This window comes from Panicum virgatum, chromosome 3N, assembly GCF_016808335.1.
Source record: "Panicum virgatum strain AP13 chromosome 3N, P.virgatum_v5, whole genome shotgun sequence".
NCBI classification, from domain to species: domain Eukaryota; kingdom Viridiplantae; phylum Streptophyta; class Magnoliopsida; order Poales; family Poaceae; genus Panicum; species Panicum virgatum.
Genome location: NC_053147.1, coordinates 69,008,194 through 69,032,709, shown reverse-complemented (window position 1 = coordinate 69,032,709; position 24,516 = coordinate 69,008,194). Strand labels below are relative to the sequence as shown.

Sequence of the window (24,516 nt, the reverse complement as noted above, 5' to 3'; positions counted from 1 at the left end):
TTGTTATTTCCAACACAAACTATTCTCAGGTATGCATTGGTATTTTCAACACAAACTATTAAACAAACAATTTTTCAACATACAAAAATATGAACATATAATTCATGTTTGCAAAAAGGTCATCACTGAGCACATAGACATCAAAGGGTGGCCGAATTTTATCAAATGATGCCAAATATCTGAATCCCTACATCACCGAATTTAATCGCCATAGCTTCCTCACTAAAGCTAGTGTCCATATAAACTTTCTATACTTTAACACACAAGAAGAGCATTCAGGTAGGCAAGGTTTGGGATAGTTGTGACGCCACAAGAATACGATTGGAGATGATTATGTGGCATTGAGGCATTCTTTTGTCAGCATCTTCACTTTTTGAAAATAGCAGAATGTGTAGTTTTCAAAGTATCGTAGGAAACTGAAGTAAATAGCATCAAGGAACAGTAGTAGCCAGGGCTGGGAAAACTTTTTGTAAGCATACTGTACTCTGAGAAGCGAACATCCAGTTTCACCATCGCAAACTGATTTGAAGCGTAACTTTTCCTGAGGCTGAGGACATCACTAGCTGTGTGGTGCGCCTATCTAGCAAGTAGCAAGGCCTGGGGAATACCATTACCAGTACTAATAGCACATGAAACAGGTGCCATCTAAGATATATCTAAGGCCTAACAATTTGGGGAAAGTTGGCTTGATCGCACAGGTTGGTCACCCGACGACGGCTTGGTTGATGGATTGGCCAAATTCCAGATCTATACAATTAAAACACTTTTTATCAAGAAAAGCCTACCTATCCACACAAATCACTAATTTTAGGTCACGTATAAGCACAAAGCTGACCCCGCCTCCCATCACGCCCAGATCGCGGGGCCCTCTATGCCGCCGTCCCCTCCCTCGACCAGATCCTGGGGTCGCCCGGACCATCCTCGCCGCCCGCCGCTTGGCCTCCCCCACGACGCCGCCTCCGCGGGATCCCAATCAGGAGCGCGGCGCGCGGCCAGCCATGAAGCGTGTCGTCGCACGTCTGGCTGGCCAGATCTGGCCGGGCGCCACACCCGCGGCGCGTTTGGGGGAGGAGAAGGGCTCGGCTCTCCAGATGGATCGAGGAAGGGCGGGTGCCTCGCGTGCCGCGGCTAGGCGCGCCTCCTACGGGACGACGACCCGATCGCGTACCGCGGCCTCGTCACCCACGTCGGTCACGCCTGCCGGGGCCGCGGTACCGCCGCCGCGTACACGCCGGGCACTCGCAGGCCAAGGTTATGCCTCACTGCCCTCCTCGGCGCTCTCTTGCCTTGCATGCGTTGTGCCCGCAGTGCCGTTGTTTTCTTGTTATCTTGCTTGTTTCCGCTGCCTGTCTGAGCTTGGCCTGCATGTTGCTCGCCGAGCAGCTCGTTCGGGAGACAATCAAGTCCAAAATGGCGGACCGGGCATGTACAACGAAGAACGTCCTCTGCACTGGTTGCCGTGAGGGTATCAATGGCTTCTAGATTCTACAGAATGGTTCTTGTCGATCAATTAATATTTATGATCGACCAAGTTCAATTCAAATAGTCGCACCAAGTATCGACGCCCTCCTGAGAGGTTATTCAATCCATCCCCCAAACTATAGTTCCACTGTCCATACTCCATACCAATTGACTGATGATAACCATGCTAGCCCACTTCTCGTGCTTGATTAACATTTTTTTCTCGAGTCTCAGCACACTGATTTTAAGTTATTTTTTCTTTTACTGGTTTGCAGGGTGCTAAGTTGCTTAGTACTTTGTCTGAGGAAGCTCTCAAAGGAACAATAAGATTAGTGTCATTAGCCTATCAAAGGACAAGAAATGGGTACTGTGATAATGATAATGATGAACATCCTCTAGGCAGAGATCAAATCTGCTCAAGCCTTGGTGGGTGCTATTCTTTCTCCAGTTTGGTTGCCTCTCTTGTGTGTCGTGAGTCATAGAACTATTACTGTATTTAACAGTTCTGATGATACAGAGGATTACATTCAACGATACCATGATAGCTCTTCAATTGATGCGCACCCAGTTTCCAAAGCTAGAAAAGGTACTTTGTCTCCCTTATAAATATGGTCTCATCTTTCCAATCCTTTAGTTAGAGCGCCCCACCTAGCCAACCCGACCATAAAACCCAGGTGTTATAGTGGGAGGGGTGGGGGCTTTTATCCTCCGTCCAACATTCCCCATACGGCGTGCGAGCCCGGCGTAGCCCGCAGCAGGTTCTAGTGCCCGGCGTAGCCCGCAGCAGGTCTCAGCACACGAGAGACGCAGGGGAAATCGCGTGGCCGGGAGGGATCGAACCCAGGACCTCGGCTCTGGTACCAAGTTAGAGCGCCCCACCTAGCCAACCCGACCATAAAACCCAGGTGTTATAGTGGGAGGGGTGGGGGCTTTTATCCTCAGTCCAACATTCCCCCTACGGCGTGCGAGCCCGGCGTAGCCCGCAGCAGGTTCTAGTGCCCGGCGTAGCCCGCAGCAGGTCTCAGCACACGAGAGACGCAGGGGAAATCGCGCAGCGGAAATTGCGTGGCCTGGAGGGATCGAACCCAGGACCTCGGCTCTGGTACCAAGTTAGAGCGCCCCACCTAGCCAACCCGACCATAAAACCCAGGTGTTATAGTGGGAGGGGTGGGGGCTTTTATCCTCAGTCCAACACCTTCTATGAGAGAATATTGATCACACAAAAACATGTTTTATTTTGTACTTGTTAATGAGGTGTACTTATTTCATTGCTTCCTTTTTTTGGTACTGAGTAAGTTACATCCTATTTTGCCATCACTTGCAGCTTGTGGTGCAGCCATTCGTTTTGCAGTCACAATTGTATAGCAGTGTGAAGGATAGATAGAACACAAGTTGACAGAGACTTGGAGGTTTTCTTTTAAACTCATGTTATTGCTCTTTTCTGGGACATCAGTGCATTGCTTGTTTTATGGAACAATACATTTCTTATCTGTATTTCTGTGTTGGTTTCTAGAATTTTCATGTGACCATGCTAGATTTTATCACCGGTCAGATTCAGAGATTTGATATAATAACAAACAAAAAACTAAATTTCTGAGAGTTTTTTTTCTTGGTTATCACTATGACAATGAAAAATGAAAAAGGCCTTCTTGTTTTGCAGTCATTCAAGAAAGACAAAGTGTTGCGTATATTAAAACTTAGTTCTGGGCAGGATGATCATGCAATCATGTTCATGGACGATTATTTGAAACAGGTATCACTATGCCCTGGCATTTATAGCCTCACTAGATGACAGTAATTGGACTATGAAATACCATCATAGATATTTGAACAGCTGCATGTTGAACATTCTGTTGTAAAAGGGCAAGAGGCAGTCATTTCCCTTTGCAGTTATGTACAAAATATTGAACAGAATAATTTGTTCATTAAAAGTTTTGACCTGGTATTGTCATCACGTGAATTTAGTTCCAGCTGTTAGTTTGATCAGATTGTTACACTATGCTTTAGGCATTTTTTAGATGCCTGAAACTGGTGCATACCTTTTTGATGAATTTTGTAATTTTCATGGATTATTATGAGAGAGGGAAACGTTTAAATAATAGATGGGCATCTTATTTACTTACTATAAGAAACCAGTGCTTCCAGAATTTATCACATGAAAAAAATATTTGTACTGCTTTCAATAGAACATTTTGAGCCAGTTGATGTGGTTTATTTCATTCTCATTAGATACCCTCTACAGTAGTACTCTTTGCTTGATCCATACCCTTTTTTAGATTATAGTCACTCAGCTAGATTAGTTGACTGGTTGGACAGCATAGCAAGTTAGTTGACAGAAAGCAACTCAAAGTAGGTCCCACTCAACTGAATTGTGAGCTTTATCTATACTGTGAATGTGGTTTGTATGATTGATGTGCTTGTGCTCAACTTTAAAACTAATTTGCAGCCAAATGAGCTTCAATTTTTTTTTATCTGTTTAAATGATCTTGTTGGATGACCAGTTGGTAAAAGGAGCTGTTAACTTCAGCCTGTCTATATGACCAGTTGGTAAAAAGAGTTGTTAACTTCAGCCTATCTATATTGTTAACCTGATTCCTCTGACGTGTGTTTTTAACTTTTTATTCATTCATAAACATAGTTTTTTTTCCTGAGATATTGAGTTCATGCATTAGTGTGGTACCACTACTATTATTTGTAGTTCTCACCTTTACATTTGTTATCTTGTTGTCATATTATTCGTAACCATTTCTTATTTTAGAAATGGCTGAAATTATGTATACTCGGTATGAGTTTATCTGCACTGTAACCAAATAGGCTCTAACATGTATGGCAGAGCTCCTAGATGTCCATTTAAAAATTGTTTTTTAAATTCCTGCAGTGACACACCTTTTGATTTCAATCCCCACCATGTGCTGAAGAATAGTAGTTATAGATACTCTTACCTTTGTTATTTATTTACAAAGAATGGTGTTCTTTGTACAGAATTTTAAAAACGAGAAGAAGCACCTAGCTGAGAATGGAAGATTGCTTCAATTACAGATTGCTTCAATTACAGATTGCAGACTTTCATACGGATTGCAGGGAGGCAGTTCTTCAATTGCAAAAAGGAGAATGAGCATTCTTTTGGGTGGAAGCTGCGGCCTCTTCTCTCTGAAATTTCAGATCTCCAAGATAGCTCTATTTTCAAGATGAATTGTGTTTTTTTTCTTTCACAACCATATACTTCTTAATGCTAGGTTTCAATCAGGTTTGGAGAGCAACACTTGAATGGTGGAGAAGGAAAACAGCACTTTGTGGCCAGGTAAGTCATATAATCAAGATAACAGGAATATTCTTGCCTCTGCAATTTTCTAGGCTATAACTATATTTGAATGAGATGTCAAATATTGTTAAAGCCCTGGTGGTTTTCTTTAATTTTGGAATTTTCTTTAATATTCTTAAAGCCATGTTTGGAACCAATTTGTCTAAACTTTAATTGCCACTCTTCAATTTGTAGACTGTCACTGCCATGGATATTTACAGCCATCATCTGGCACTCATACCTAAATCCCTTATGTAAAGCCACAAAAAATGGAAACAGCATTGGACCCAGAATGGTACAAAATGGAGACATAGTTTTAAATAAAGTATTTGTCCCTGAGGAAGACAGATTACCATGCATCCATTCATTTTAGGATATAAACAAGGTGCATGGTACATCTTTTACCACCTCTGCTCCTTGCTTTGTTGGATAAAGATTTTTAATTTTGTTGAACATTTAACTTCTGAAACAGGTGTTTGTCATGTCTCGCATTATGGTGGCATGGCAGCCAATAGGCGTATCAATGGGAGTTTTTGACATGTCCCATAGGTGTATATCACATCACCATATCTGCTTTTTAGTTTATTCATTCTGATCTATGTAAGACTTCCAATATCTCTCAATCTGTAGTTATCTTTTTGAAAGAAAGAAAGAAAGAAAGCAATTTGGAGCTCCAGTGGTTTCAGCTCAACCAAGAAAAGCTTGTTCGGATGCTCGGCAACATTGAGACCATGGTTCTCGTTGGCTGGTGACTGTGCAAGCGCTATGAGTCAGGCAAATGGCATCAGGCCATAGTAGTTTAGGCAAGGTTTGTAAGTTGCAGTATAGCTAGCAATGGTTGAACGGTTCCCTCATCTTGAGCCCCGTGATATTTTCATAATTAGTTTTTTTTTTCAGGACAGGCCAAAGTTCTTGTTGCAACTTAAACTTAGCGTGGTTATTTTTTTGCAACATTATTCTTTAAACACGTGCGATGCCGCACGTGCGCTCTACTAGTTACCAGAAATCGTCCCTCAGCAAGCATCTTGTCAGGAGAAAAAGGAGGATGGGAGATGCATTCAATTGAAGCACCAAATTTCGGCCACATCCTTTTCTCCTCAAGGCTTACAGTTAGAGCAACACCACATTCAGAGAAAAGATAAGGAAACGAGCAATCATAGTTCATACTTCATGTCTTATCCATCAACAACACATCTGAATTCGTATGGCAAGGCAATGCCGATGAATCAGATGAGTGATCTCGTTGGAATAGTTCTGTTGCATTTGCATAGTGTTTTCTCTATCCCTAGGGCCAAGCTTGTGTCACTCTGTCAGCTGCACAACATGCATGGAAAAAACAAATAAAAATGTATCCGCAGTCGCTATGGCGACTTTTAATCAGCCTCAAATCCGTTGGAAGATTGAGGTACGCTAGAAGAGGAGCCAAGATTAGAAATCCAGATCCAGCCACGGCGTCTAGCAGCAGCACCTTGTGGTCGCCTTGTTCGCCAGCAGCGCCTCCCAACAGCAGCTGTTCAACAGCAACACTCCGTTCCTTCCATGGGCATCTTCTTAAACCCAAAGAAAAGGCCCCAAGTAACAATAACAACAACACTGCATTGGGTTCTGAATGTTTATACAGCTGATTATCATGACAATCATCTAAACAAAAATAATACAATATGAAGGGAAAAGAAACTATAGTTCTACTCTGCTTTCAATACAATCATTCTTCCAACGTCCAACGAGAAAATTGTACCAATTGAACTTCTCGCATCAAGCTAAGGGCTCCTCAACCAAAAAATAACAACAAAATTTTCCTATCACCAAACCTCCTTTTCATCACCAAAACAACACATCTGCTTATGCTGAATAAATGCCAATCATCCACAATTCCTTAGTAAAAAGACCAAAACACCCATCCATGTCTGCAGGTTTGAACCATACAACTAGGATTGTATTTATTATGCCAAGTGAAATATCCCCACTCTTCTTCGGTAGAACCCTCACCTATCTCACTTATTTCCTAGAAGAGCTAAAAATCCCAAAACTTTTTGGTGAGTCGGTATTACCAAGCTTGCTAGTAGTACCAGTACCATCTGCCTTCCTCAGTTCAGATGAGGCAGGTTTTGGAGTACTACTAAAGATGCCAAAACTCTTGCTCGTTTGTTTAGGATCACCACCTGCTGGTTGCCTTTGGTTGTTGTTATTCAATGCAAACTGACCTCTGTTGTCATTTCTCGGATCTTGTGGTAATCCACCTTGGTTGAACCTTGGTAACGGTCGGTTATGCTGCTGTTCCAGAGGTCTCTGGTTGTCATAACGGACTCCAGTTTCATTCCTTCTATCGTCTTGCGGGGTTCTCCCTTGACTGAAACCTCGGTGGTTGTCTCCTCTCATCGGCTGCCTCCGAGCAGCGTACCTGTTCGTTTCACCAGCTCCCTGATCCTGTGTGTTGTTCTCTCGCTTTTTCATGTCAGGGTTGGCATTGCCAAATCTGCGTTCAGATGCTTGTGGTCCCCACTGTGCAGGATTCATTCTGCTTTCCCCAGCATTGGCATTGTGCAATTTTACATGGTCAGCCCCTGGGTTGGGTTTCGACCAATTCAACTCCCTTTTAAATCCTCTATCCTGCCCGCCTTTTTGTGTGGGAGAATCTCTGTGGGCAGCTGTTTTGTCAACATGACCGGAGATGGCTTGATCATCATCTTTTTCTGAACCACATTCAACTGTCTCACCTTCGCTATCATTACCAGCAATAGCCGATTCAGAGGCAGTACTATGGCTACCTTTTGCGGCATCTTCCATGGCTTTGCTGGCCTTCTTCCCGCCTTTCTTTGTAGCAAACTTCACATGCCTCACAATAACATAAGCATGTTTCGAGTCCAAGTGTGGACCACTTTCGACAATGCTGACGTCTTGTATCTGTTCAATTGGTGGGATTTATTGAAACAGGTGAGCTTTTACTGACAACATAATTGGACATTTTCTCATTTATTGAATTTGATGGCATTTGGTTAATGAGGAAGAGGGGGGGGGGGGGGACAAAGGGTACAGTACTCACAAGTCCTAATAACCGAGATAGTGGTGCTCCTAAATCTTCTCCTTCATTACCTGATGGCATGGCCATGCACTGTCAAATAGGAACATCATTAAGATTTTCCGAGTTCGTATTTGAAAATTTAGGATAAATATATGCATATGACTATGAATAAAAATTACAGACATGTAGAACAACACAGTTGAGGGTTTAGTTAGCTAAATCCTAAACATCCAGTCCAACTTGGAAATGGATACATGCATGGTTATTCAGAGGCCATGGTAAACACATCACCCATGTCAGCCGTATAAGGCCACCAATTGTACTCCATTGAGTAAGACATAGAGTCAATGTAGCCTTAATCCTACTCTTATCATAATGAATTGATTCTGTGCTTCATCAGGAACGCACGCACGCACGCACACACGCACACACGCACGCACACACACACACACACACACACACACACACACACACACACACACACACAAAACGAAAAAGCAACTCAATTCAATCAAAAGATAAGACAAAAACCCCATGGCTGAAACCTGCGAGACACTACAGATTATGCTATACTTGACAATAGATCCATGGAATCCCCCTCTTTATTCTCACTATTTACTATTTACCTTCCTTGTGTTATGTGCATAAATCAGCTGGATCGCCCATCAAACATCATGAAACAACTTTTAACTACTAAAAAACCAAAGGCTTTTCTTTGGTGCTCTTAGGGCCTATTTCTCTGTTATCAAAAGCCAACTATATGCATTACAGTGGAGAAAAACATTGAGATGTTAGAAACAACTAGACACTCAACTGAACACAAAGGGTTCCCTTTGATTTCCCAGGATATAAGGTCCACAGCTCTGGTTTCAGAAGTTCATTATATGATTCAAAGGGGAAAAGCAAACAATCGGCCATAATAAACATGATAAAATCAACTGCAAGTTCAACAGAACCCAACATTTTTCCTTTGATATCAAGTCTATTGATCTGATACTAAAAGAGATTAATTAGGTTGTCACTTAGCATTTGCAGAACTGAAAAAGAAGACAAACTCACCTTCACCCTGTAGCCCCTCTCCATTAATCTGGTAATTGCATCTGCTTTCACCATCAAATCTTTTAGTTCCTGCACAAGAAGGTTAGTTCTTGTCAGTAAAGATGCATGCCACAAGGTTTCCAATGATTAAATTTGCCGCAGAAAAGTAGATCAAGTTCAACTACGCATTGGGTGTAGTTGTCCATAAAGATCCAAATAAACAGAACATAAGATTACAGCAGTCCAAACAAGCCTATACTCCAGTTATGTGGCATTATTAATAAAGTCTGCATGCCACACTATATCTGAAACCGATAAACTGTTATGGCCAAGGTGATAGGCTGCAGTCACCTAAATAATAGAAGCAAAAAATTACTTACTGTTTTCCCCTTAAATCGCACTTCTTTGTTCTCCCCACCACGTAAGACAATAGCAGACTGCAAAAATCAGGCATAGATCCAAAGTTCACAACCAGATCCAAAGTACACTATGACGTAAGCTATGCAAAAATACAATTACTAAGGTAGGAGATAATATTAACACATTTGCATAGATCCAAGCTTAAATGCTTAATAATTAAGAGCCTCAATCTCGCAGAAGTTAAGAGATGGCAGACCTAAAAAAGAATACCCGGTAAATCTGGCCGTTTTCAGATAATTGCTGATACCATGTTACGAATGAGAAAAAGGGAGAATGGATCAATTGTATTGAGGCCCAAAGGGCTATATATACAAGAGAAGACCCCAAACCCTAGACTAGTACAATGACACTTATACCCTTAACACCCCCTCTCAAATGCAACGTGAATGCAATGACGTTGCATTTGGAGAGTTGAGACTAATTACTAGACTTAAACAGAAATATGAAATTGATACATCCGAAGCCCAAAATCAAAGACGACATCAAAGCGTTGAACTCTTGAACTTGTCAATGTAAATGATCTCCTCCACAAGAGGGTATCGCCTTCACAACCGTACTTCAGCGAATAGCCCGAGTCTTCACAAACCAGTACATCAACTCCTCAATCACGAGCCTTGCTTTGGAGTCTTGAACTTGACAATAACTTGAGATGTGTCAAACCAGCCAAACGGAGAGGAGAATGAGAGATCACTGCTGCAAGACGGCAAGCAGGAGGACATGTGTTGATGACGACGAATAGACGGCCATTGATCATGATGTGGAGCAAAACGGCTCCGAAAGGGACCAAGAGGGCAAAGATCGCATCAACAACTGATGATGGGGCAGCCAACCCCGAAAAGAAAATGAAAGTGGCTGATTTGGCAACTAAGATATGTGGACACGCACGGCTTTGACGAACTGAAGAAGTGTATATGGACTTAGGATCGACGTTGATGCATATGCAGCAAAGGCAAATGACACTAATGCTAGCAGCAGACTTGGATGAAAACTGATGGAAATATGACACAATATAGTAGATACTAGCAGCAGCAAGCAACATGCAAAAGCAGTAGAAATTGCAGCAGCAGCATACAAACGGCAGGAACAATGGGGCGCAAACCATCTCAATCGAGCCTCCAACAGCCCAAAATGAGGCCCCAACAGACCTGCAGGCCCAAATTTGACCCACACATCACGGGCAGGCAAAGCTGCAGAAGGGTGGGCGGCGGCGCTGAAGCAGCAGTGAGCACAGGCACAGGAGGTGGGGCACGACGAGATGACGGAGGGAGCGGCCGGCGACGACAGGCCGCAACAGGCGGCCGGCAAATCCAGAACAGAGGAGCCGCACCCCCACTTGCCAGCAGCAAATAAAGGCGAACAGAGGAGCCGCACACCCCCCTTGCCGCAAAAAACAGAGGGGGCGGCAGCAGCAACCAGCAGCGGAGAGGTGAGGCTGCGACGGAGGCGCGCGGACGGAGGGACTCCGTCCGCGCGACGGGCGCGGCAGATGGAGCAGACGGCGGCCACGCGACGGGCGGCCGCAACGGAGGATGGGCTCCGCGCGACGGGCGCTGCTTCTCCCCCACGGGCGGACGGTGGACGGGACGGGCCGTGATTGTCGGGTGGCCGCGGCAGCATCCGCGACCGGTGGACGGCCGCGCGACGGGCGGCCGGGAAGAGCTGATCCAGGCCGCGACGGCGAGCGGACGGCTCCGCAACCAGCGGACGACCGCGACAGCGGCGCAGAAGGAGGCCGCGACGGCGGCGAGGAGGGAGGCCGCGACGAGCAGCGGACAGGGGGCCGGCGGCTCAGCAACGGGCGGATGGCTGGCTCCGCGACCGGCGGAGATGAGGATGACGGCGCGGGCGGGGACGGCGCTGACGGCGGCGCAGATGGATCCGCCGCAACGGGCTGCAGACAGAGGACGACGGCAACGGATCCATGACGGGCAGGGGCTGCTGCTCCCCTCCCGCGAGCGGATCGACGACGGCGACAAGATCCTGCTGCTGCTGCTACGACGCAACTAAAAAAAGAAATGGGTTTGGGGCTGGAGATGCCGCCCCCGGGAGGGAAGAATCATCCTTCCGGGGACGGCGCAGCGGGAACGACGAGGGTGGCGGACCGGATCGAGAATCCTAGAGCTGTGATACCATGTCACGAATGGATGAGGAAGATGGACTACTCTGTTGTTAGTATTGAGATATGCCCAAAGGGCTATATATACAAGAGAAGACCCCAAACCCTAGACTAGTACAATGACACTTATACCCTTAACAATAATGACCAGGAAGGTACCTCGCTTGTGATCACACCCCTTACAGAATAATTTGTGCATATCCTATTGACATGGACATGCATGTGTACAGCAATCCATCTAAAAGATGTCACTGCTTTCATGAAAATTCAGAATTTATCTGTGTACTGTAAAGATCCGATTAATACATTACAAGAGTGAGATCTACAAGAGAATAGCCAGCTAACATGAGTTTACATTTCATAATAAAACTATTCGTTGCACAACTTGGATGCCCATGATTGAAAGTACAGTTGTATTTATTGATGTAAGTTCTAATCCCTAACGCTGAAAAATAGATTGAAAATTCACTACAAGTGTAGAATACCTTGGTTTTCAAACGTTCTTTCTCCTTGGTTTCTTTCTTATACTTCTCTTTATGAAAATCCATGATCTTACATACAGGAGGGTCTGATTTTCTGTCGACCTGCACAGGACATTAATAATGAGCACAAAAATAAGTAATTAAGTATTTAGAAGAAAAGGCCACATTTGCTTCTCCTCAGGGCTGACACCAACAGCACATTCAGAGAAAATATAAGGAAACGAGTAATCCTAGTACATACGTCATCTCTTATCCATCACCCTAAAGCAAAGGAAGAAAAGAAAACCTTATGAAGACTAAATGGCATATCAATTAAGAAAGTTATTCAGAACAGAAATCTTGTGAAACTTTACCCTCATCCGGTTATACACAGTATCCTCATGGCATTTTTCACAAAAAAAAGAGGTATTGTCACGGCATGTGAATGATTTAGCTCTGTTACAAGCAAATTCTTGATAAAATGCACCACATACTATGTAAAGTCAGTGTCATGGGTGATGGCATCATTAAAAAACAGAGCTTTATTTGATAATCAATAACATTGGCTGTAGGAATCAAATCACAACAACAATTTTATACTAACAAGGGATTTGGGTTGGGGAAGGAAGAGAGCAGCTGTGAAAAATGCACACCTCAACTAAGTCCATGTCCATCCTGGCAGCTAGCTGCAGAGCTTCATGCCTGGGGACAACACTGTGGCCTTCATCTCTGACGAGCCTGACGAAGGGAGAGGTGATGGCGTTGTTGATGCGGAGCCCCGTGGTGTCGTCGTCGTCGTCCTTGCCTCCCTTCCTGTTGGCCTTCAAAGTTGAGACGGAAGTGGATCATCACAAGGAGAGCCAGTTGCCACGGAATTCCCCAGCAAAAGAAAAGGGGAGCCCCCCCCCCCCCCCCCCCCCCCCCCCCCTCCTAGCACTAGTTTACAAGGCAGGGGATGAAGGAAGGGGAAATGAATGGACCGAAGAGGGGGTACCTACCTGAGTACCAGGCGGCGCGGCGAAGTGCCGGCACTGTGGGGCGAGCGGGCGGCGGATGGGAGTCGGAGCGGGGGCGGCAAGGGCGAGAGGAGGAGGAGGAGGGCAGTGGCGGCGGAGGTATGCAGCAGCGGAGCGGAGCGCGAGGGATCCGAGGCTGCGCCGGAGAGCCATATTCCTTTCCCTCGCCTCGCTTGCTTGATTGGTGGTTGTGTCGCCGGGAGGGCTGCCGGAGCTGGAGTCGGAGGCGGCTGGCTGGCTCTGTCCGGTCCGCCTCCGCTGCTGCTGGTCTGTTCTCTCTTGGAAGATGAGATGGGCTGGGCTGGTGCCAATTTTTGCTCCGGGCCCACTAATAAACCAGGCCTTATCCGGCCCACACACCACAAAACTTGGCGATTTTTTTTCATTTTTATATTTAAAAAAACAAAATTTCAAAAATATATGTCGAATAGAGAAATTTTCAAAAATGGGTGCCTGTCGCCCCCCTAATGGGCGACAGGGTGCCTGTCGCCCATTCAGTGGGCGATAGGACCTAAATGTAAAAAAATTTATATTTAGGTCCTGGCGCCCAGGGCTCATTAAACAGTGAACTTGTAAAATCGATATAAAATTGTATAAAAATCAGAAAAATACAAACTCAACTGTTCTGGATTCTATGAAATAATATCTACAACTTTTGTTACATAAAGTTTTTCATTTTATCAATGTATCTAAATCAAGAAAAATAGTTCTTGTACCTAGAAAAATCTGAAATAATTCATTTGGTCTAGTTGTGCTTATCTAAAATTTACCAAACTTTTTTTATAGCTCTTAAGAAATAAAATAATGGTACTGTAAAAGTTATGGCTTCTAATACTCAGTATAGCAGCATGGATAAATAACTCATTTAAACTAGACATATTGCAAGATCTAATTTAAAAACTTATTCTAGAAATGTTTTATGGGCCTACCAATTTTGTACAAGTCTATGCTCACCATATGCAACACTCTGGCCAAAGATAACATGCATCCAAAGGATGGATCTTGAGATTTAAATAAAAGTGCATTAAACTGGTATTTAAAATAGAGCAAGATACATTGATCAAATGAAAAACTTTATGTAACAAAAGTTGTAGATCTTGTTTCATAGAATCCATAACAATTGAGTTTGTATTTTTTTATTTTTCTACGATTTTATATCGATTTTACAAGTTCACTGTTTAATGCGCCCTGGGCGCCAGGACCTAAATGTAAAAAATTTTTACATTTAGGTCTTGTCGCCCACTGGATGGGCGACAGGCACCCTGTCGCCCCCATTAGGGGGGCGACAGGCACCCATTTTTGAAAATTTCCCTATTCGGCATATATTTTTGAAATTTTGTTTTTTAAAAAAAATATAAAAATGAAAAAAGCGCCAAAACTTGTTGCTTTGTTAACCACACCTTTGCATGATCCATGGTGAGGGTGAGGCCATTGCCATTGTTGGATATTTTGTACAGTACATGAGTTCAATGGAGGTGAAAATACTCATGGATTATGACGCCCATACAGCATGGCAGTGGAGCACAGCGATTTACGGTGATCTTTATCCAGAATCAGTCAGAATTCTGAGATATCATCATCAAATGCCCAGGAAGTGGAGTTGCTTTTAGACTACAGACCTTTCCAAAGTTTGGAACATGGGAAACAATAAGCGAAGCGAAGCTTAGAAGAGAGTGCTACGTGGTTTCATATTATAATTATGCAAGGGCTCAACAAGTAGTTTAGTTGGTCACCTAAAAGTTGCACGCACGCCTAAACTTAATTTGGTGCACTATGCTATAGAGCCTTTAGCCACCCACAATGCTCATGCATGCCTCCACAGCTGCGTGCTTGCTGTGAGACCCAAACGCAACACAAAAGTGATGTCATGACGCGAGTTGGAGAGAGAGCCGCACCGGTTTGTTGGAAATGGCATGGATATATGGCCTTGAGATAAATGATGACAAACAAATATATTAGTATGGGGTTAGGTCAGCAATTAGCATCTCTTCTCTTATGCTATCAAAGCTATAGAAATAAGATGCAGCGTCTGGAAAAACGCCAATATGACCGTTTTTTAGATTAAAGTTAAAAACCGGCCTTTGTATATATAAATGTCTGAAAGGCATGTAAGAGAGAAGCCTGCTATATTGTTTACCGAATTCAAACTCTAGTGCTTACGCACCATGGTATATTTTGTTTTCCTAACTTTTCAAAAAAAAAATTGTTTTCCCCCAATGCTTCATAGTGCCCCATCCAGAAGTAGTTTACAACAACTCGTGTGTAACGCGTACCAGCACTCCAAATGATGGGATCATAGCGGAGACAAGGGGGGCGGGCAAGGGCCATGGCCCCATAACGTTGGTGTAACTACACATAAAATCTCCTAATCTCATTGCTAATGTTGCTCATTAATAAGATGTGGCCCCTCCTAATTGTCGGCATTAGTAAATTGGCCCCCTCTATGTTTCAATTCTGACTCCGCCCCTATGTGGTTATACAGTGTAACTTGCTCGTAAGCATGCCAATGCGATGGTACGGTGGACATGCAAGACGTATTTGTGTTTGTGTGTCATTCACCGTAAATCATATGCGTTCGCTGGTTGAGCAGCGTTGCGGCACACTCTCTCCATCAATCAGTCTGAGCGGCTGCCGGCTCTTCTCCAGGATTCTGCTGACAACCCAGTCGTATTTCTCCTTGTTTCCCTCCTTGCATAACGGCCTCCAATGCTTCAGTGCTTGTATTATCCTGTTCAAAACCACTCGCTCGTCCCTCCATATCTCCCCCTGAAAACAAAATGAATTCCTTAGTTTCCAAAGACTCCAAAGTAAAGCAGCACTAGTCATGTTTAAGACACTGTTCCTTTTATTGCTCACCCACCAACGGGCCACAGATTCATAATTGGAACCAATTTGGATATCAAAAATGTCTGAAACATGGCTCCTTAAAGTACGGGCAACACAGTAGTCAAAAAAGAGGTGATGGACAGTTTCTATTTCAGAACAGAAGAGACAGGAGACATCTTCAAGAGATCTTCTCCTGGCTAGGTTGCTTCTCGTTAAGGTTTTATTATTGGACAGAAGCCAGAGGAAGATGTGTCTCCTAGGTGGTACTTGCAAGTTCCGGATAACTGGAGTGTACACAGGTTGAACTCCTCTAAAGCTTACTGTATTATACATTGTCTGAACAGAAAACTTACTACTGGAATCAAAGGACCAGATAATAGCATCACAATCATTAGAAAAAGTAATGGATTCAGCAATTGAGACTAAATTCCACCAGTCTTGCATGAGAACATCATTAACTCCTCTCCTAAAGGAGATTTTCAGGTCTGTCCCATCCCAAAGGTCGGCTACACAGAGATTCTTTTGATTATTAATGATATACAGATCCCAAAATTGAGTGGCCAGACTACAATTGCCAAACCACCAATCCTCCTAGAATCTCACTGATTTTCCATCACCTATTCTCCATCTTACACCCATTTTGGCAGCTTTACAGGCCCACAGCACCCCTTTCCAAAAAGGGGAAGCTCCAATTTCAGCACTCTCTCCATCTATCCCAGGCAGGAAGAAGAACTGAATTATTGGCATCGCCCACGCCTGCGAGGTCCCAGAACCCTCGAGGTGACTGGCTGCTGAGGAACACTAAAAAGTTCTCACTTTTCCAGGTTCTCGATCCGTAACAATTTCAGTTCAGCAGGTCATCGTGGCACTGTCAATGTCATGAAGGGGGTAACTGCAACTTCAAATCCTCACTCTCTCGCCGATGGTGGTGACCTCATGGTCTACTCCTAATAATCTCTTTGGAGGGTGCCGCCGGTGGGGATCGCCTGCTGCAACCAGGGTTTACAAAACCAGCGGGAACTGGACCGGTTACCGGTCAAACCGGTCCGGTCCGGTTCCGGTTTGGGCCGGTACCAAACCGGTCCAAATTCAAAATTCAAATTTAAATTCAAAAAAATGAAAAATTTCCAAAAAATACTTTAAGGTGCGACGAATCTAATGGTGTCAAATTTTCTAAAAAATTCGTTCGTTTAACATACTTTTCGGACATTTAAAGTTAAACCAAAAAAGAAAAGGAAAAAAATGAGACGGCCCATTAAGGCCCACTTGGTAAACCGGTCGAACCGGCCGGTAAACCGATCAAACCGGCCGGTATACCGTTCCAAACCGGCTACACATGCGATTTTAAATTTGGATTTGAATTCAAACCGGCCGGTAAACCGGTCTAACCGGCCGGTATACCGGTACGAACCGGTTGAACTGAGTTTTTTTAATTCAAATTTGAATTCGACCGGTACCGACCGGTTTCTGGCCAAACCGGACCGGTATACCGGTACCGGACCCTGACGGTTTGGCCGGTCCGGTCGGTAAATGAAACCCTGGCTGCAACGGCTCCTCACCAGCCTACTTTGGCATGCGCTCCAGTGTCGAGACGGGAAAGCAAGCAGGTTCTTTATCGATGGGAAAGGATGTCATTCGGAGAGAAAAAAAAGGCAGGGTTGTTGGCTGATCAGCATCACCACCCGGTCCAATCAGAAGCAGAGGAGGAAGCAGCGCAGCAGCCAGCAGAGACGTTCAGCAACAGGCAGAGCTAAAGTTGTGTTGAGGAACATTGCAACAAGCAAGCAGCAGTACACCGTTTGCTAGTTTCATTCTTGGACATGGTACGGCGCATCCTCAAGTTGTGGAACGCTGTCATCTGAACAACTTGCAAAAGAACTGAAACTATTCTTTTGTTTCATCAAAAGTACAGGCCATTGCTTTGTTTCTACATCATCAATCAATCTGATGATTACATTATTTTGATCGCTGATTCTTATGCCCCGTGGGTGAGACAAAAACTGCTTCGATGCGTGCAGGTAACAGATTTACTGCATATTAGTCAGGCAAAAATCAGTGGCCATATGATGCTTGTTCAACACTGCATAAGAAGTTAAGAACAGGAGTTGGAAACATCACGTACAAGCAAATTTTAAGAGATATTAATTAGAACCGAACCGAATTGAAGAAAGACTGTTACATGATTTCACATTAGTCTCTCACCTAGAGGTTGCACACTTGAACTTTCTTGTACAATGGATGCTATATTACATCAATCCTTTAGCCACCCTATTCTCGTGACACAAGTAAAGTATTAGCACACATGTGATCTCTTGTCATGCCGGAAAGTGTGGCGAATGCATTTGGTGGTAATGCGCTGATGGAACTTGGCCTTCAGACATGAGACAAATAGTATTATTACAGGATCATGTCAACAATAAATAACTATGTTAGATCAGTGGCGGAACTAGAGAGAAAATAAAAAGAAGCCATACAAACATATTTATGGTAGAAAAATTTGATAATTTACTCCTAGTTTCTCATTATCCACATGAAAGTGTATACCAGCTAGCCATGATTGTAGTCACTGTTCGCCTACACGGCTATTTGCACTATTTACACGGCGTGTAAACGCTACTCGATGGATAGCCGTATAGGCCGATTAGCCGTGTAAACCGTATAAAACCGTTTCGACCGTTTATAAGGCCGTTTAAACGGCCGTGTATTCCGACTATTTGCTACACGGTGGATGACCGACCGTTCACCGTTTAACATTTCGGCTAACATTGATTGTAGTATAAATTACCCAATGGCAATACACAAAGCAAATTATTTGTAAAAGTGGTCAATATATCTTAGTTGATCATCTAAATTCTACTGTGCTATTTTTCACCATATTAAAATCATCAATAATTGAATCTGCCATGACCTTCATTGCAATCTCTCTCAATATAGAGTAAAAAAATCCACCTTCTATTTTGTTTCTCTAGTCTTATCAAGTTTTGTTGCAAAAAAAAATATTGTGTGCTCTGTAGTTGTAGTTGAAACTGGTAAAGTAGGAACAAGTTGAATGAACCTACAATAAAAAAGGAAATAAAGCTTGTTGGTTTGAGTTGGAGAAAGCACATAAAAGTGTCGGTGGCCGTAATGTTGGGCTGCTCACCGTCGTTGATGTTGCCTCCAATCGTGTGGCTGCGGCTCTGCTCGCCGTTGTTGGCGCCCGGCCATTGGCGAGTTGGGAGGGGTGTCCATCTCTATGGGAAGATGGCGGTGCACCATGCCTCGTTTCTGGTAAACAAATAGTGTAAACAAATAGTCGGTGCTGCTGTAAGCTCTCATTCGGTGCTCTGTGATTCTCGAAGAACGAAACAGAAGAAAAGTCTTTTGTTGAATGCGTGGTCCTCTGAAAAGCAATCAGCTCACACTCTTTTGTACTAACAGACAGAGAGAAAACTAGAAAGATCGTCGGGGGCTACCGATCACATTTGACATGAGACGCAGAGGACGAAACTGCAAGGCCTAATTCAGTTTCAGAAATTAATTGCAGATACAATTTTTTCTTGAATACGCAGGAGAGTTGCGCTATTGGAATAGCACCGGAGATTCAGTGCACAACTTCAGTAAGTCCAAATTTTCAGAACAGCAAACAGGGGCTGCATTGTGATCTCTGCTGGAGTTCGAACCACACATCACTTGAGCCTCAGAGCATGATCTGCTGATGCTCCAGGAGCATGCTCTTCAACTCTGGGCTGGCTGCAAGACGGAATTGGAAGCTAATGCTGCGTGACCCAAAACAAAAATGTCAGTTCCTTTTGGTTTCATTGTCATTCAGAGTATAACCTATACTAACAATTATGCATCCAACTGTCCACCTTTGGACCATGAGGTTCAGAGATCAATTGCGGCTTCAACTTCATCGGTTTAAGCATGATAGGTTCTCACTAGTTTCAGTTTGGCTCTCTTCTTTCTGACCTAGATTTTGTTTAGGTGTTCTTTCTACAACTCCCCCCCCCCCTCCCCTTCCCCCCGTCTTGTAAGTATGTCTCAAACTCTGTACTGACGCCACTGATTTTATAAAACTTGAAAATTGAAGTGCTGTGGAGAACTCCTCCACAGTTTTTCCTTCAAAAAAAAACAATTATGCATCCAGCTCCCAGGACTGAGTACTCGCTCTCGCTCAGACAACAGAATCACAGCAACAAATTCTGGTACAAACGCAGAGCAGTTCGAGAAACTGAGCCTTAGCAAGTAGCATTCGAATTGGGTTGTATGTATGCCGTATGCGGTTGCCAAGGAGAAAGACTACCAACAACGAATCTCTGATCAAACGTTATGAGATGCATGCTGAACCAAATACGCAATTTGAGTTTATTACACAACAGCACGTACGACTTCTACCAGAAAGCTACAACGAATTTAGTTTGCCAACACCCTCCCTGCTACAACAAATCCCCCCCCCCCCCCCCCCCCAAAAAAAAATACAGCAGAATAAAGCTGCAAAACAGAGTTCAAAAAATTCAACGTCAGAAGCAACATAAGCAGCACCAACCGACCCTAGCAGAATACTGCACGAACTAAGCATTGCACATGATGAAAAAAAAATAGAAAAAGGCAAACACATCAGAAACCACATCAAAAGTACCAGATCGTAGTTCTCATTCAGGAACGTCAAACGGCTAGAGAACGTCTACTCGCTAAACCAGTTTGGAGTTTGGACTGACTATTAGACGGAACCGGATAGTGGCCTTTCCCTACATTTGTACACTAAAAGGAGCTAGTACATGGTTTGTACCACAACTTGAGACACTGCAAAAGATGGAGATACTAGCAGGCTAAACTGCGCTTCAAAGAATGCTGCTTTTCGCTTTCCCTTATGCTGCACACCTCTGGAAGCTTTCATTATTCCTTCGTATCATCAAAATGAATCATTCCAGCTTTTGTACCTGCAGCCAGTGTTACAACGGTAACATAACTCGGATGAACGGGCATGATATATTTCATTGTACAGATAAACAAAAAAGATGATAGATCAAGTATGGATTCATCAGGTTTTGGCGTTTTGCATTCAGAGGTTACCGATACTTACAGATTTAGCTATTACTACTCTAATACGGCTCAGCATCAGTAGTAGCCTCAGCACCAGCTTCATTAGTTGCATTAGTCCTACACTTAGGTTGCATCCGATTGCTGGAATTGCTGGACAAGAAAAAAATACAAGCATCCACGCTCCAGTTAATGAATTAAGCCTGGTTGTATGGATTATTTTACAGTAATGCAGTGCCTAACAGGATGACATTCCTCTTTCATCAACCAAAACCAACATCGCATTATAACATCATTTCTGAATAATATATTAAAATGCCACAATCTGAAGATCTATATCATCCAAATTCAGAGAACCAGGTGAACAACTGATACATACTAATTTCTGAATTCTGATAACACAAAAGCTGATCAAAGATACTATTGTTGCACAAGAGGTATCCAAAGGCAAAGGCAGATAGGTATGTTGTTCTCTAGACTGGTTAACTAGACCAAAATGCAAGTAAAACTGGAATACTCTGCACATTTTAACGCAACAGAGCTAATACTAAGAACCAACAGAAATTACAAAGAAAAACCTACCAAAAGGCATCAAAGCCATGTAACATACATTGAAAATGACCAGTGATGCGTCTAGTAAGGTATGCATCGATATCATTTGCATCCAGACATAGAACAGCACAAGCTAATTCAGAGGTGCAACAATGGGCTTTATTACATATCAAACAAACGAAAACAAGCTAGCATGTTCAGAAATAATGCCATTCATCAAAAGTGATGAAATCGCCGTACTATTTCCAAAAATTTGCTAGTGTCCAGTTCTGCTCCTATGTGAACAACAAACTGAGGTAACAGTAAGGAAAACCATAGGAAAAGGTAGAAAAAGCACCACAACATTTGAAAGGAAACAGAGCATGGGTCTCACTGAACGTTATCACTTGATTACAAAAAAGATAGCGCAAACAGTACTGAACCGGCAACCAAAATAGCAGTATCTACAGAAGCACTACCTAACATAGGATCCAAATTTTCAATCACATTAGGCCCAACCATGTTCAGACAAACAGTAACTACCAAATTCAGAAAACCCTATTAATCCACCAATACTCCATTGATGTGGAATTTCAAAAACTATACTGCAGTACTGAAACCAAGCAACAGCATGTACAGGCTGTCAAGGCAAATGGCACAATGTACATATCTACAGAGATGGGATGCAGTGCGGTCCAACAGAGACAAGACCAATTTCTATTTCATCAGAGATGTAACTGTGCATAGAAATCAATCAATCCAGCGGAAAAGTAACAAACAGATTCATCGGACAAGGCCATTAACTATCAATAATGAAGTTAGTGGCACAGCAGATTTAGTAGATTTTAGAAGACGGGATTCAGGGCAATAGTATACAACAAAAATTGTAGAGGATCGGAGTAGAAAGGATGAAGCAGGGCATATGATGGAACGGAACCTTTACCCGGTGGCAGAGACCGCGGCCAATGAGCTGACGTAGGGGATGAAATCGGCGTAGTAGCCGGTGCCGGGGACGAAGCTGATGGTGCGCGTGGTGCGTCCTTCGAGGTCCATGGCGACGACCATCTGTGCCGCGCGGTCCCACATGACGACCTCGGCCTTGCCCTGCGAGCGCAGCAGCGTGACGTCCTGGCGTCCCCTGAGGCAGCCCCCCTCGAAGTGGCCCGCCAGAGTGCACGCGACGCCGCCGTTGGCGTCGCTGCGCGCGAAGTCGAGGCGGATGACGATGACCGCGCTGACGCGTTCGTCCATGCAGATGGCGCGGAGCGTGCCCTCCATCTCGCCGAGCTCCCAGATGGGCCACTGCTGCACCTCCTCGGGCGCGGGGACGAGGTCCGACCATCCCGAGACGGGCTCGTAGCAGAGGAAGAGTCCGATGGTGGTGCGCCAGAAGGCGCATCCGTGCGCGGCGACCCCGGACAACGGGACGACGGTCTCGACCGCGGCGACCCCGGCGCCGATGGTCCACTCCCCGGTCCTGGACGAGAAGGACTCGAAGGCGTAGATGCCCTCCCCCATGGGGAAGGCGACGGCGACGTGGTAGTGGCGGTAGAAGCCGCGGGCGCGGTCCTCGTCGGCGTCGTCGGCGTCGGCGTCGACGTCGAAGGTGATGACGACGGCGGGGTCCCCCTTGGCGAAGTGGTCTCGCGCGGGGGGCGGGAGGCGCGCGGTCGTGAAGGCCCGCGGGTTGGCGACGTAGTAGTCCCCGGAGGCCTTGCCGCGGAGGCAGACGAGGCCGCGGGTGGAGGCGAGCGCGGCGGCGTCCTCGTGGATGAGGGAGGCGAAGGTGGGGTCCGGGACGAGCTGCTTGGCGCCGTGGTGGGCGTCCCCGGGCGCGGCGGGGTCGAAGGCGGCGTAGCTGACGGCCCCGGCGAGCGTGTGGTGGAAGAGGCCCGCGAGCGGCCGGGGCAGCGGCGGGGACGGGGGCGGGTAGGCGTACTCGTCCTCGGCGTCGGAGAGCGCGTAGACGCCCTCGGCGTCGGCGTCGGCGTCGTCGGCGGCGGTGGCGCAGGCGGCGGCGAGGAGGTGGGCGGCGGGAGCGGCGGAGTCGGAGTCGGAGTCGGTGGCCGAGTCCGGGGTGCCGCAGCCGGAGGAGAGCGCGAGAACGAGGTCGTCGTCGTCGTCGGAGGTGCACGAGTCGAGGACGACCCATTCGTCGGCGGAGTCCTGGTCCAAGTCCATGGCGATCGCTCGCTAGGGTTTGTTTGTTGGCGGAGGTTTTGGGGTAGGGGATTGGATGGGTGAATCGAATCGAATCGAATCGAATGCGGGGGAGATTTGGGTGCGGCGAGGAGAATTCCTTTCAAATAGGAAGGGAGGGGGGAGGGGCGGATCGATCGTGGAAGGCAGGCCGCAGGCCCGGCCGGGGAGAAAGAGACGAGTCCACTTCTACTAGTCGTCTAGTCCAAGGGAATGAATGCCTTTGTTGGCTGCACCGCCCGTGCGCCGCGGGGTGGTTATCGCTACCGCGGGCCCGCATGTCAGTGGGAGGCTGGGTGGAGTTTCAGGTGGGGGTTTCAACTGGAGGAGTAATTGGTGGAGATACGTATCATCGATCATCATAGGATAGGAGATCTGGGTTTGAACTGAGGGTGACGTCACGAGGACCGCGGATCAAATCTGTTTTGCTGACACATTTTTTTTTGTTTTTGTCATCATCATTGCATTGCTAATCCGTCTGTCTCCGAACGGCCGGCCAATACTGGTTTCGTCGCTGGCTACAAGGACAGCTCGTACCGTCTGTCCATGGCGGCCGCTCAAGAATTTCGCCACCAGTGGGGGGTTTATCTGCAGTGAAGTTGTCTATGTCTCTAGATTAATTATGTAACAAAGCTGCTCATGCGATTGCATTGTTGGGTCGTCTATATGTGTCCTCAGGGGATGATCTTGCACGGAACCATCTTCCTAGCTGTATTGAGAAGATTGTGGCCAGCGATATCACTGCCAGCCGTTAGGTTAATGAGAAACTCTTTTCAGAATGCTGGATTTTTTTATAAAAAAAACAAAACGCGTCATCAGAATGGATTGACAGTCGTCGTCTACATATATAATTCTTATTACGTGCGTGCCAAGTTGTTGTTAATTGAACCACGCAACACACGGCTGACAGCAACCGCGCGCGCGCGTCGTTCGTTGACCCACCACGCGTGTCTCCTCCGAGCGAGTTATATTAATTAACGGAACCACGTACGCGGCTCATCACAAAGCCATCAGCTAGCAGACAAACTGGATGATGACTTGTGGTATGGGGTCTTCCAAAATGATGGAACGACTACTACCAGAGACGCGCAATGCGCCAATGC

General features: G+C 45.3%; 2 protein-coding genes and 1 long non-coding RNA gene across 11 annotated transcripts; 1 reads left to right on the top strand and 2 right to left on the bottom strand.

Moving 5' to 3' along the window:
• Positions 1-792: 792 nt before the first annotated feature.
• LOC120667053 lies at positions 793-5,757 on the top strand. 5 transcript variants are annotated; one of them, XR_005672054.1, is made up of 9 exons: positions 793-1,251; positions 1,384-1,576; positions 1,737-1,887; positions 1,979-2,047; positions 2,786-2,870; positions 3,122-3,214; positions 4,444-4,762; positions 4,958-5,147; positions 5,235-5,718. It is a non-coding gene; the product is annotated as an uncharacterized LOC120667053 (long non-coding RNA). The 5 variants fall into 5 exon arrangements; XR_005672058.1 differs by lacking the exon at positions 4,958-5,147 and having other exon boundaries at positions 797-1,251; positions 5,235-5,311; positions 5,393-5,757; XR_005672057.1 differs by having other exon boundaries at positions 797-1,251; positions 1,965-2,047; positions 4,958-5,154; positions 5,235-5,715.
• A 581-nt stretch (positions 5,758-6,338) lies between these two features.
• On the bottom strand, positions 6,339-13,101 carry LOC120667052 (translation initiation factor IF3-1, mitochondrial-like). Its single transcript, XM_039947066.1, has 7 exons — positions 12,818-13,101; positions 12,473-12,640; positions 11,844-11,942; positions 9,203-9,259; positions 8,844-8,912; positions 7,806-7,874; positions 6,339-7,666 (listed from the first exon to the last, which is right to left on the bottom strand). The coding sequence occupies exons 1-7, from the start codon at positions 12,986-12,988 to the stop codon at positions 6,761-6,763; spliced, it is 1,539 nt and encodes a 512-aa protein (XP_039803000.1). The 5' UTR covers positions 12,989-13,101; the 3' UTR covers positions 6,339-6,760.
• Positions 13,102-15,198: 2,097 nt separating this feature from the next.
• Positions 15,199-23,604, bottom strand: LOC120667051. Of its 5 annotated transcripts, none has more exons than XR_005672053.1 (3): positions 22,152-23,602; positions 20,727-20,836; positions 20,264-20,583 (listed from the first exon to the last, which is right to left on the bottom strand). XR_005672053.1 is itself a non-coding variant. In XM_039947062.1 (3 exons), the coding sequence occupies exons 1-2, from the start codon at positions 23,393-23,395 to the stop codon at positions 20,746-20,748; spliced, it is 1,329 nt and encodes a 442-aa protein (XP_039802996.1). In that variant the 5' UTR covers positions 23,396-23,588; the 3' UTR covers positions 20,264-20,583; positions 20,727-20,745. The 5 variants fall into 5 exon arrangements, 4 of the variants coding, with proteins under 4 accessions (XP_039802997.1, XP_039802996.1, XP_039802999.1 ...); XM_039947062.1 differs by having other exon boundaries at positions 22,158-23,588; XM_039947063.1 differs by lacking the exons at positions 20,264-20,583; positions 20,727-20,836 and adding an exon at positions 15,199-15,601 and having other exon boundaries at positions 22,158-23,604.
• Positions 23,605-24,516: the final 912 nt, after the last annotated feature.

What these genes read in the sequence shown, in the direction of transcription:
- LOC120667051 (XM_039947062.1), bottom strand. Translation starts at nt 23,395, where the DNA reads ATGGACTTGGACCAGGACTCCGCCGACGAATGGGTCGTCCTCGACTCG. An exon ending in GCCGCGGTCTCTGCCACCGG is followed by an intron (nt 20,837 to 22,157) that starts GTAAAGGTTCCG and finishes TTTCTTGTCCAG; the next exon opens with CAATTCCAGCAATCGGATGC.
- LOC120667052 (XM_039947066.1), bottom strand. Translation starts at nt 12,988, where the DNA reads ATGGCTCTCCGGCGCAGCCTCGGATCCCTCGCGCTCCGCTCCGCTGCT. An exon ending in CCGCGCCGCCTGGTACTCAG is followed by an intron (nt 12,641 to 12,817) that starts GTAGGTACCCCC and finishes TCAACTTTGAAG; the next exon opens with GCCAACAGGAAGGGAGGCAA. An exon ending in TATCTCGGTTATTAGGACTT is followed by an intron (nt 7,667 to 7,805) that starts GTGAGTACTGTA and finishes CCAATTGAACAG; the next exon opens with ATACAAGACGTCAGCATTGT.